Here is a 13283-nt window from a genome sequence, read left to right as displayed (position 1 = left end):
ATGGTTACAAATAGCTAAATTAGAACTTCTGAAAGCAATTAATACAATGATAGATGGATTTAATGCCATAAAGGAAGAGCTGTGTGCCATGGGAATGAAGATTATGCAGCATCCCTAGGTACTTCACTTCATAACAGCAATGGAAGGAGGGTAATGTGCCAAGATAGGAACTGCTTGTTGCACGTATGTCCCAGCAAACAATGCGGACAATGGAACTTTGTCAGAGGCTATACAAAATCTGCATAATCTACAGAAGAAAATGGTAGATGAAGGAGGTGCCCCAGATAAATGGTTTGATGGATGGTTTGCTTTAGTACCATCCTGGGTGTCAGGACTGTTAAAGGCTCTATTGCCAGCCCTTGTGGCACTGTTATGTTGTGGTATTCAATTAATTTTAGCACATTGTAGAACGATCAGTACAAAGGCAGAAGGGACGTTTACAGTTAGGATACCTACACAAGTAGTAGATGCTATGGGTAATACATATCATCTAATACCAATTACAGACCCAGTGGGGACATGTTAGAGAGGAAACTCAATGTGAAGCAGTTGCGCTACCACAGTCATCAGTAGAGACATAACAGAGTTACATGTGGTGAAAGAACTGTGCAGGCCAAAGTTCCACCATGATGCAAGCAGGTGAAGAGTTCCCTAGGGAACAAAGTGCATGATCAACAAGGTCTTAGTTAAAGGAAAACCAGTGTTTGCAAGTCTAAAGGAATTTGTGATCACAGAACCCAAGCAACTATTCTGTTTTCTCAGTGATTGAAAACGTGACTTGAAGAATAAAGGCAAGAGTTAGAGTTAGCTAAGAGTACACAGAATCTGAAGAAGCCTTGGGAGCAAAACAATAAAGCACACATGCATACGAAAGAGGTAAATAAACGGTTTGTTAAGTATTATTGGAATTGCAATAAAGAATGAGTAGAGAAAAGATAAGGAGTTTGAGGATACAGGTGATGTGATGTTTTGTAACAAATATGTGAAGGGGCAGCTTGTTCTTTACCTTTTTGTAACATACATTGTTTGTGTGACTATTTAAGTGGCTGCCGGCGAGCAACCATATGAGACCAGCTGTTTACTTGTGTGGGGATAGCTATACTCCGTGCCACAACAGTAAACCTGATTTTGCCTTGCCAAGATGAGTCTTGTCTTTTTTTTATTATAGTTTCCCCACAACAGTTTCACTTTGTTGAATAAAGTCTAAGGCTCAAGAATATTCCAGATAATTTCTTGTACTCAGCACTAGTCTACCTCAAAAGCACATTGCGTATGATTTAAGTTAAAACTCCTGCTAGCATTAAATCACAATCATCATATCGTTAATACCATGAACAATCTAAAAGTAGCTTAACGCCGGTCTTTTTTACTTTTGTACATGGGTAAACACATACGTTTATTAACATGATTTTTGTATTCTGCATTTTAATCCTAAGAGTCATATGGCATGAATAATGCAACTGGATTTGGAATTCTTCACGTCATAACTTCCTCACAATCAATATAAACTTTCCACACATCGGCTTACCTTTTGACGCAGCTAGACTAAAAGACCTCTTACTTTTCTGCCTTCCTGTAGCCTAAACACTATATTGCTTGAGGCAGCAGAAGTTTACGTGAAAAAATAAATGTGCATCAGCATAACTGAACAACTGCTCCCAGCCTACTACAATGTAAGAGCATAACTTTAGTTTTGTCACACTACCCATTGACTAACATACCGGCAAGAGCATGACATGTGCTAAACTCCTATCTTATTTTGTAGGCCAATACCGGAAGTGTTCTTGGAATTCAAAGCGGTCATCATCCTTGTCCAAATTGAATTGTACAAATCAAGTTAGTAACGTTGGAACCAGAGAAAGTGAAACCTGAATACCCATGAGCGTAAGTTATTAAAAAAGGACAAAGTCACTTCAGCTGTAAATTTGAGAAAATCTGAATATCACTGGCTCAAGATTTTGGATGGGGCAATGTGTGTGGCAGTATGTGGGCTTACAGTAGACATGTGGGACTATAATTAAAACAAGGCAATCCTTAAAATGTAATGAAATTGCGGTTTTCAAATATTTTTTACCCAATTACTCCACTGATAAAAAAATATGCACTTGAAGTGATGTCCTGCATTATAATCTTGAAGACATCATCTTACATAAAACTAAATTTTAAAGAAAATAGCATTTCCTACCATCCCACCTCCAAAATTAAATTCAGCTTTTTTTGTCTGTATATTTTTCCTCAACTTTAATATGGCAATTACCTAGGTAGAAATCCAAACTCAAAATGAATGAGTAAAAACTGAATGACCAATTCAATTGAAAACCATTTCAAAACTGAAATAATAAACTTTTCAGATCTGCACAAAAGCTTTGCAGATGTTTCTGAAAAGAGCTCTTCTAGACCATTCCACAAACTAACAGTGGGCTTACAGCCACTCATTGCTTAGCATTGGTTGTTGGCTTTATTGTCACTCTAATATGCTTGCTTCGTATTGAGCGGCCTGTCTTTCTTTTCTTGTGTTTGTGTGCTCCCTCTCCCAACAGAGTATAGCCTTTTTTTTACCTTTCGACTGAATGACTTGTATTTTTCCACTGCTCACATTCCCAAAACGACTTTATTTTTCCTTCATCACTCCACAAGAGCGTAGGTGTTTTCTAGCTCTCTCCCTCGCAGCTGCTTTCCCCTCAAACATCTATCCCCACGCTCTCAATGTCCCTCATCCCTCCAGCTGGTACGTAAAAGCACAGCACCATGTATATGTTTACTAGGCTGGAAAAAAAGAACTAATTGTAAGGATTACTTTTGTTTTATCTCCTCCAATCCACATGCTGCCAAACTTTAGAACTGGCAAACTAGGTTCCAGTCCTGGTGTCGGTTAAACATGCTGTGATTCTAGTGCGCGGTGTCACGGACTGCAGACATACAGGAAGGGTGCACCTTCGGAACAGTTGTGTTCTCTGGGGACCCTCCTGCCGGACACCAGTTCGGGTTTATGGATTTCATAAACTCGTGAATGTATTCCCGCATGACTGGGATCAGTCTCCCCACATAACTTTGGAAGGGTACGGATCTAAGCAGATCTACTCTAACCTTGTTATGTTATGTTATGTTAAAAAGTATTTATTGAGCGCACTGCCACCGATTGGTTTCCTGGCGCTGTCCAGGACCGAATTACAGGTCCATCGACCGAATTACGGGAGGACCGAGAGTGGCACTGATTGCGACAGTCCTGAAGAAGACCGGGGTGACAGGTAGAGGCACAATTCAAGCGGTCGAAACATGTTGACTCGAGCAGTGGTAGGAGGGAAGTCTTGAGATACCTCACTATCTCATTAAGGCATTTCCCATCCTCTTTTTTCACTTTTAATCCTGGTAGGGGTACCAAGGGACGTGTAATAAAGAGACTTTTTTGGTTGGCACCCTTAATCAGTTTTAATCACTTCCTTTGTACTGCACCTTTAGTCGCACTATCAGTTTCTGTCACTGGGTGTTTGCACGGCTCACACCACATTTATGTTATGTGTTGTATGTGTTGAACTTATTTGGTTGTACGTCTTGTTAAGTGGAATTTATTTATTGGTTTTTCCCCTCCCTAATGCTCCGCCCTGAGTGTGGCTACACCAGGGCGTATTGTAAGCAGGCCCGATGATGAAGCATGTCACATACTTCGGTATGTGAGTGAGGGCAGTTTTTCCAAATTGAGCAATTTGCCTTATTGGAATTTGGTTTTGGTTTTCTTCCTTACTCTATACACCCCCTTTGTGTGTACATTTGAGGTCCTTGGGGGTCTGGGGTGGTAGAGTCTAAACACTTTGACCCTCTCCTCCCTTTTCGTGTTGAGGGACACTTCAGCTTTGGGGAGAAACTGACCTGGGAGCTCTCTCCCGAGTCCTGGTCCGCCGCAGCACCAGCGCTGCCTTACCGCCGCCCATACCGGGCTTCCTTGCAGCAGGAGTCCAGGGACTACATCCCCCAGCACCACTAGCGCAGAGGAAGGCGCGCACATCCTGTCCTGCCCCCGGAGGTGCTGAGAAAAACAGCGCGAGCCCCGGGGGAGCGGGGGACACTTCAGCTTTGGGGAGAAACTGACCTGGGAGCTCTCTCCCGAGTCCTGGTCCGCCGCAGCACCAGCGCTGCCTTACCGCCGCCCATACCGGGCTTCCTTGCAGCAGGAGTCCAGGGACTACATCCCCCAGCACCACTAGCGCAGAGGAAGGCGCGCACATCCTGTCCCGCCCCCGGAGGTGCTGAGAAAAACAGCGCGAGCCCCCGCGTCGCGGGTACGCGCACGGGTTGGGGCCCGGGGCTAAGCCCGGGCAAAGGGCGGGCCCTCTGTGGCCCTCGGAGGCCAGAGGAGGACGGGACGGGCCACCCCACTTGGTTCCACTGGAGAGGAGGTACCTATATTTTTAACCTTCCTATAATTCCGCCATTTCATTTGTCCACTGTCTCCTATGTAGCAGTGTTTTCCACTAGTCATGTCCATTTGGGAGGAGCTGAATGCCCTGTGTGGCACAAAGTATGTTCCGGAAGCCTTGACTCCTCCTAAATTGGGTAGAGACGCTGACCAACTTAATTGCACTCTATTGGATGTACCTTTATCCCCCAATAAAACTCATGCTCAAACCAACACTCTGTCCCGGGGATCAACCAGCAAAGGGGAGCATGCTGAGGACAAAAATAATGCCAACGATGATAATCTACCTAATGTTGACGTTGAGGTGGACAAAATGTGCATCAGCCCCCAATTATGCCCCTCCAACTCAACTATACTAACACCGGCTAAGAACTTACTGGCTCAGATTGAGCAACTGTTAATCTCGGCTTTATCACCTTTGATCACAAAAATCAACGATCTAGGGGACAGGCTGACCCTTATTGAAAAAAACAATAAAAAAGAACTATTCATCAACCGATAAAATTGATACACCTATTTGCCCTACTCCCTCTATCAACTACGAAAAGTCCAAGCCCACTGCATGCAGAAAAAATCAAACTCTTGAACCCCCCTTCACTACACTCATTCCAAGAGGCCGGAATGTTACTCTTAACCCCGTACTCGTACCTCATAGAGCACCTAGGACCACACCTGATAGAAGGCATTGCATCAATCTACCTCCCGAAGCCGCCCCATTCGTGACTGTTCTCTCTGGGGTCCCTGCATTGAGTCACGGCAAACTTGAAACACACCAGGATTTGCTTAACAAAGCGATTTTTTGGCTAAAACACAACAGACCGTTGCCACCTGCACTAGATGGCGGAATTCTGAGTGTTAGGAGGGTGGGGTGGCTAGGTACGCTGCCCAAAGACATTTCAGGGGACTTGATTTTAATTAAATTTAAGGATAGGAACATTGTCCCCTACCTCCGTTCCTCCCAGTATAAAGAAGGAGATGGCCCCATTTGCATTTGGGATTTGCATGATTTTTATCCCAGCCCCCGGTACAATTCATTACCAAGACTAATGTCATTGAACCATAATTCTTGGTGAAAGGGGATTCTGGGTACCTTGTGCTATTAATTCTGTACTTTTTGTTTTTGTCTTTGGCTATTCACGTATTTTGATTACCTGATTAGTTAAATTGTTTCTTGTTCATTTTAATAGTTGATTTCTTTTAATCCTGTAAATGATTTGATGAGTTATCTTTGTATGTATGTATTTTTCTTTCTTGTTGCTTTTATGGTTTTAAACTAAAAACCGAATAAAGCTTATTTGATCTGATCTGTGTTGAGTATTCTAGGGAACTCACCATCTCCCTGTGCCTAAAAAAAGTAAAAATGATAAATTACTAAACCAAAAAAAAGGGAGCCAGACCTCATGTAATGTAATCTGGTGCTCATGTAAAGCACTCTTATGCACTGCGCTTATGCCAGGTTCACGCAATACAAGCGCAAACTAACACAAAAAAATCAGAGGCCTTGGCACACTAAAGATTACACTAAGGTTTTTATGCTGCTTGGGGTTGTGGGGCCAGCGCCCACTCAGCAGGAGTTTGAGGCAGAAGGTGTACCTACCATGACAGGAAAAGAGATGTCTCATCTCCTTGAAGCCTATAAATCTGCTCCATGGGCTATTGTAGAAGATCAAATGGCTTTTGCATTGGTTTTATTTCTGAGGAAAGTAAATAAGATCTTGGCCAGCATTTTCCATTAAAATGAACAAGGAAGTGTTACAATTCTGTACAGCATTCCATGAGTGAAAGTCATTTCAAAATTAAACCATGCCATTTAAAATATTTGAAATAAATGTATAGTTCTGAGATACTTTAAGACATGTTTGCTTTTCTTCCAGTATCTTGAGCTGTTTTAAATCTTTTACATTTTTATAAATAAGCACCAATAAAGCCAATAGGATAGATCTCTCGTTTTTAAGAGCAATACCTAATGGTTTTGCCAATGCCTTTAGCAGATTGTCACGAAGGAAATGTGAAAAATTTCATTAAAGAGGTGACATTATGTACATAATTTCATGAAGTTGGCAAAAGGAAAATTCCACAATTCTACACACCACTACTTTTGAAGTAGGTGTCTGATAAATATACAAACACATATGCTCGGGAAAACCTTGACTAAATGATCCAATGCTTATACTCTCTTATGGGGGAGAAAAACAAATGGACAATATTTACCTTGAGCAATACTGTGAATCTCCATGCCCGTTGGACAAGTCCCCACTGGAACATCAAGGGACTTCAGCGTATTGCAGGCACTTATTATATCTTGCATCTGGAGGAAGCCGGCCACTGCAAGCACATCGTCCACATTGTCCGGGCTCAGATTAAGTTTTGCTGTGTACATGAATTCTAGGACAGTACCTAGCCCTGCAAAGAACCAAAAACTGCCTCATTTCTATTTGCAGAGTAGGCAGCGATAAACAAACAGAGAAGCAATGAAATGCACACAATAAAAAAAAAAATCACACTTTGGAAGGTAAGAATCGATTAGTTACCAGAAGTCTAATTTGAGCAAAATATTAAGTTAAATTACAAATGACTAGACCAGAGCAAGCATTAAACTAGCAAAAGAGCTATGGTGTGCAGAAGGAACACAAGGAACAGCACAGACCTGCAGCATTGCTGATATCAAGGTGCACCACATCTTTCTGCTCCACGAAGAGCATCCTGAAGTACTCACTGCAAGCAGCAAGAACTGCCTTGTGAGCTTTGAAGTCAATGCCGTCCACCACAAAGGTGCAGTCACACAGTAGTCCGAGCTGCCGTTGCTGGTTGAGTTCTTCCAGGACGTGGCAGCTGTGCTGAGGGAAATCCATACCTGCATCAGAAAGAAGAAATGTGTCCAATAAGATAAGGCACAGTCTTGGTTTAATAGTACATTTCATACACACACGACTAGCACCCCACCAAATAAACAATGACAATGGCAGTTGTGCTGTGCTGTCAGGGCGGTGGGCGACAATGTTGAGGGGGGGGTACAGCACTAGTTGGCCCAGGTGCAACTCTTGATGCAAATGTGTAGGAGAAGAAGACAAACAGAATCACAGCACGGGGGTGGCAGGATAGACCTATAGCAATAGGGTGATGGACAGAGTTACAGTACATGGGGTTAGCATTTTAGCAATAGGAGAGTGCAACCTACACAAGGTGTATGTGTTTCCTAGCATTAGACTACTACTAAGTCTTTGATTTAGACAAGACAACAGGTTAAATTGGGCCAGGACAATTAGTTCTTGGTGCTTGTGAGCCATCGTTATTACTTGTAAAGTGCAGTACCTACTGGGCAAACAATCATTAAAGGGGAATAAATCAGGCCTACTTCTCTGAAGCTTACTAGAAGAGCAGGAGACAGGAATTTCTCTTTCTTAACATAAGACTAAATGACCAGTTTAGAGAATCTCTTCACAAATAAAATAACACAATTGTTTAAAAGGGGTATATTGTAGGCCTGTTTTAACAGCAGGCTAATCACCAATGGCATGTTGACGTTTAAAGTATTAAACGTGTTTTTGTAAAAATTCAATTAGGACCTTTTCTAGTGTGTTAATTGATCAGATTTGATATTAATGCATCTACATTTTTCTTTATAACCCTCTCTAAGCCCCCCACCCCCCCCCCCGCACCGCCACCGCCAATACCAATAAGAGTGTGCATACCAATAAGAGTGTGAAGGGGACACTACATTTCGCTGTAACAAATATATACAGGGCAGAGTTCTGTACACTTGCATAGTACAGACTGCAGCACACATTTCTAGTCATAAAGTGCACAGATACCCAAATAACACTCTAAAGTCAGGCAAAAGCTCTTAAGAGACTTGCAGAAAGATAGTGATCTGGGTGTGGAGCAAACATACAAAAAGAAAGGGGTTCTACAAATGTGCTACTCTACATAAAATGCACAAATATAGGACCGGAGCATCACACAATTTAGTAAATAACTACGGCACACCACAGGAAGGAGGAACAAAGACCATGTGTTGGAACACAAGTTGCTAATTTGTTTACTTAACAGATCAGATTGGTGAAGAACTCTATACCATATAGAGGGGTTTAAAAAGTAATCAGTTTCTTAAAGGACAAAAAGATGAAAGCGAATAAGTATGAGGAGACCACCCTAGACTAAGCCGAGCAGCTGAATTTGAACAATCTGCAAATTCAATATTAGAACTTAGAAATCCTAAAGAAAGTACACTACTATGATCTATTAAGTGGATATGACAACCTTTATTTCGTCTCAGAGTTAAGGGCTCTGCAACCCTTAAAATGCCTTCTCCTTCCCAAGATCCGCCACAGAATTCGTAATAATGGTACTGATGCCTCGGCCTCTAGTAAAGCCTACTCTTCCCACCCAGGCACGGAGCACAATTTTGTCAGCCTAGAAATATCCTATTTAAACATCCACTTTCTTCCAGAGTGTAAAGAAGTGGCTCTGTATATACTGCACCAAAGTAAGGTACAGTGTGCACAGAGTCCACAATCCCCAGAGGTTTGGCAGAGGTTAAAGGTAGGTATAACCTTACTCTCTAAAGTGGTAGCTTGGTCGAGCAGTAATGCAGTATCAGAGAACAGTGTAAAGCATTTGTTGTACGCACTTAGTAAGCAAATGGTCTTACACACTCAAGAACTGAACTCTAGGCCAATTGTTTTGTATATAAAAATATATTGTTGTTTTATTTTAGAACCACAGGTAGGTATAAAAATACTCTCTCAGAATGAGGTGCTACGGTTGAATACTTTCACTTAGCAATAGACTTTTTAATGCAATAGATACAGTTGTTGCAATATGCAACACAATCTTAAAACAATAATAACATTGAGCTCAATGGGAATATTAGGTAAATGCAATATCAATTACTTTGCATAGGTTTTTCTTACTCAGGGCTGGATCCTGGATTCAGCCCTGGTGCATCTCCTGTAAACAGTTAAAAGAAATCGTTTTTGTTACACAGGCGATTTTTAAGGAATATTTCTATGTTTCAAAAATCGACACAGAAATTTTTGGGGTAAAAACCAGGCAATGTTATCCTATGGAGGAAAATCAAGTTATCGGAAAATCAGTTGTACTTATTTTTTAAGGTCAGTGCTGGGCACAAAGATCCAGCACTGGGATCTCTCCTGGTAACAGAGGAGTAATTTCGTTGTCGTTGATCGGATGATTTTTCGTGAATATTTCAAAGTTTCAAAACTCGACACTTAGAAGAATTCCAAGTAAAAACTAGTCAATGTTACCCTACGGAGAAAATGTAGGTTATCGGTTTTCAAGGAAGTAATCGACTGGCAGAGTTAAGGCTCTGGGGTTAGACTCAGGGGTCTCCCAGGGTCAGGTAGGTACAGTAGTTACAACCTCAGCGGCACAGGGGAAGCCGGGTGCAGTGAGAGTATGCCCAATGTTAGCCTATGGCGGGTAGGGGGCCTTTGGTTGGTGGCTGCTAGCAGGCAGACCACGCGGCTGTGGGAGCTGAGCTCCTGGTCACTTACAAAAGGCAAGTGGTTAAGTAGAATAGAACAGATGCTGCACTTCCAGTGGCACTTGGGCGGCTGTGTGCAGGGTGCTTTTGGACCGTCGGGTGCCCAATGGATTTCAATGGGAAAGCTGCAAGACGAACAAAGGCTGCAAGCTCGGGGACGGAGATTCTTCAGGTGCGACCACCACTTCGAGAGGTAAGTTGGGAAGCTGTAGGTTAGGTAGACACCCAGGAGTTGGGCACTGGGGGCCATGGGGCGCCGGGGTGTCTTTTGGTGTCTCTTACCCTCAGCTGGTCGTGGTTGGAGGGGTCCCTGCTTGTGAGGCTGCAAGCGTCGTCAGGAGCGTCGAGGAGGGTCATTGGGTGCTGGATTCTTGGTCACAGCGCCGGGGGGACGTCCTCGTGGTCTTTGTCCACTCAGGCACGCGCCAGGCTCGGCGGGTGCAGAGTATGCTGGATTCGCGGTTCCTGGCTGGCACCAGGGGTTGTTGCTGTTTGAGCAGAACCACTGCTCGTGGGAGTCCCAGTCTTTGGATGAGCAAGGCAGTCGGGTCCGCCGGGGTTTTCGCGGTGGCTGACCACAGGAGACGCCGGGGTTTAGCAGGTTCAAGGGTTAAACAGGCCGGTAGGGCTGGGGACAATTCAGTTGGTGTTATTCTCTTGTTAGCAGCTGCAAGGCAGGTCTTCTTTCTTCTTGTTCTCCTTTGTAGTTTCGGAATCGGGATCTGAGGAAGGAGGGTTCAGGGTGCCCCTAAATACTAAATTTAGGAGCGTTACAGGTAGGGAAAGGTCAGGGACCAATGGGTCCCTTTCCTGGGGTGAGTACACCCCCTATCCTGCCACTCTCCAGTGGGAGGGGGGCAGGAGCCTAGTCCTGATTGGGTAGGGCTCCCCATCTCCAAGATGGCGAGAGCCCGGAGTTGTGCTTCACCTCGTCTCCCCCACCTGAGGGGTGGGGTTGGCAGAGGCTGGCACACTCCCTTCCCTCACTTGGGTTTTCCCGCTAGTCTTCCCACCAGAGTGGGGGTCAGAACCGGTGGGGACCAGTTGCTGAGTACAGCAAATGGTCTAGAGAAGCTCACAAAGGTGGCATGCCTTTGAAGCTTCCCCTGTCCATCCTGGGGGAGGAGGCCTAGCACCTTGCCCCAGGATGTGCATTGTTGTAGGCCCACGAGAGCGGATGGCTCTCGACCCAGGGGTCCAGAAACATGTCTGCTGTGTGGCAGCCCAGGCAGCCTCTCAGTCTGGACGCTGGCCGTGGGTTAGTTTCAGGGGGCATCTCTAAAATGCCCTCGGTCTTGCATTTTACATTAAATGCCACACTGGCATCAGTGTGGGTTTAATGTGCTGAGATGTTTGATACCAAACTTCTCAGTCTTCAGTGTAGCCATTATGGTGCCACGGAGTTTGTAGTGACGACCTCCCAGCACCATATACTCTTAATGGTAGCACTACACTTACAGTGCCCAGGAATGGGCCTGGGTACTGTAGGGGTACAGGGCTCATGCACCTGTACACCCTCACCACTGGCATAGGGCACCCGGCTGGAGGGGTGACTAATGTAGGCCAGGGCAGTGTTTTGAGGGCATGGCACACAGGGATGTGTGCCATGTCGACTCTTTGTTTTGTTCAGCACCAAGACACGCAGCCTGCAAAGGCAGTGTGTGTGTGTCAGGGCACAGGGCCTTTAAGGGTGGCACAAGAAGTGCTGCAGCCCTTAGGGGCCTTCTCTGGTCACAGTGCCCTGGGTACCTATGGTACCATTTACCAGGGGCTGGCCTGTGGCCAGAGACGCCAATTGGGTTCGTTTTTGGGGAAAGAACACAGGCCCTGGGAACCCGATTGGAAGGGACCCAGAGCACACCAAGGAAAAGTGCATCAGAACTCTGGCAAAAAGTGGGGGGGGGGGTTACTGCAACAGAAACCCACTTTCCTACACAGAGCACAGTACCGAAATTAATGCTCTATTGCCAAACCATTCCCTTGATTTACTTTCGCTAATTGAGACCTGGCTAACACACACTACAATCCCAGATAGCCTGAAGGCACTCCCACATGGTTATAAATTGGTAACACAGAATAGGCACACTAATAAAGTGTCCACTGGAGTTGCTACTATTAACAACTAAATTGATAATCTCTTGTTCAGGCCCTTTGCAGATTTTATTTGTTTTTTTTTAAAATCAGAAATGCTTTGTAGGTAGGCAAGTTTTTTTTCCTTTGTAGTTATTTTTCCCTAAGCATCACTAACCATTCAATTTCATTGTTCAAAATGATATTTGCCATTTTTATAATGTTTATTTGACTGCTGGTCTTAAATACTATTAGAGCTCTGTTAAATCAGCTATTTATTGTACCAAACTTAATTTGAAACCAACAGAAAATGTGCATATTCATTTCACTTGATTTGTAGAATCCAGGTGTAGGGTTCCTCTGCAGTTCGGGTAACATTCAGACCACTCGCTCAAAGTACGTTTTGAAGTACAATTATTCAGTTTTCTCAAAGGTGTATGTGCGTCACAATAGAGTGGTGCAGAGTTCATGTAGCAGGAACATGTCACCCAGCTAGAGTAGCGGGTCAGGAGCTCCACCTCAGGGAATCAGAGCTGTTCTTGGAGCTGCAGTGGTTCTCCATGGTGAGCGTACTCCATAGCATCAGACCAGCTCAACGTGTCCTTCCCCGATGCGGAAGTAGTTTCATCGTTGAGAGCATTGGTAGAGTCAGCACAAGGTACGGTATCCTGGCTGATGCATGGGGGGATTTGGCACGGTAAACTAGTGCACAGAAGGATCACTGTAGGAGCCAAGAAAGGGGAAAATGGAGGATTAATGAAGCAGAAGTGAAGCTTATGGAAGCCTAATCGACACGCCAGCTCTAGGGGATGAGGCATTTGGCAAGCGGTATAAATTAAGGTCAAAGGCCTTACTGCAATGTGCATCTGGTCCTTGAACTGTGGTTGGGAAAGTGAAGAGTAGCTATCAGGCTAACTAGCCAGCAGGGGCCAGCCCACAACATTTCAAGAAACCCTTCAATAAAGCGCTACCAAGGAAGGACCATGTGTTAAGGGATAGAATTTGGGATTTATGTGCTAGGTGTCTTACAGTAACACCTTCACTGAGGTATTTTTTCAAAGGAAACACCATGAGTAGTGTAGGGACCTCAGCGGGGGGGCAAGGGAAGGAGGATAAGATTCAAGAGGAGACAGTTGTAGAAGTGCATGTAGGTACCCCCATAATATACCCATCACAAATAAATACACACAATTGGCTGGAAAGAGCCTACCGCAAGGTAATAGAAGTGGAGGAGCGGCAGCAAGGGTAGATAGGCCAGAGAAGGGGTCTATTTCACCACCAACTCTCTATTTA

At 44.3% G+C, this 13283-nt stretch overlaps 1 protein-coding gene across 6 annotated transcripts in view; it reads right to left on the bottom strand.

Annotated features, from left to right (window-relative positions):
* Positions 1-13283, bottom strand: part of ZBTB17 (zinc finger and BTB domain containing 17) — a 417671-nt gene that overhangs the window by 363182 nt on the left and 41206 nt on the right. For all 6 annotated transcript variants that reach the window (XM_078642537.1, XM_078642540.1, XM_078642535.1 and 3 more), the window contains 2 exons: positions 7062-7268; positions 6626-6817 (listed from right to left, as the gene is read on the bottom strand). In XM_078642537.1, coding sequence (XP_078498663.1) covers positions 6626-6817; positions 7062-7266 — 397 coding nt within the window. In that variant the 5' untranslated portion in view covers positions 7267-7268. The remainder of the gene's footprint in view (positions 1-6625; positions 6818-7061; positions 7269-13283) is intronic.

Source organism: Lissotriton helveticus, chromosome 5_1 (assembly GCF_964261635.1).
Source record: "Lissotriton helveticus chromosome 5_1, aLisHel1.1, whole genome shotgun sequence".
Lineage (NCBI taxonomy): Eukaryota > Metazoa > Chordata > Amphibia > Caudata > Salamandridae > Lissotriton > Lissotriton helveticus.
The sequence above is the reverse complement of the archived record's forward strand: the minus strand, read 5'-3'. Positions and strand labels throughout refer to the sequence as shown.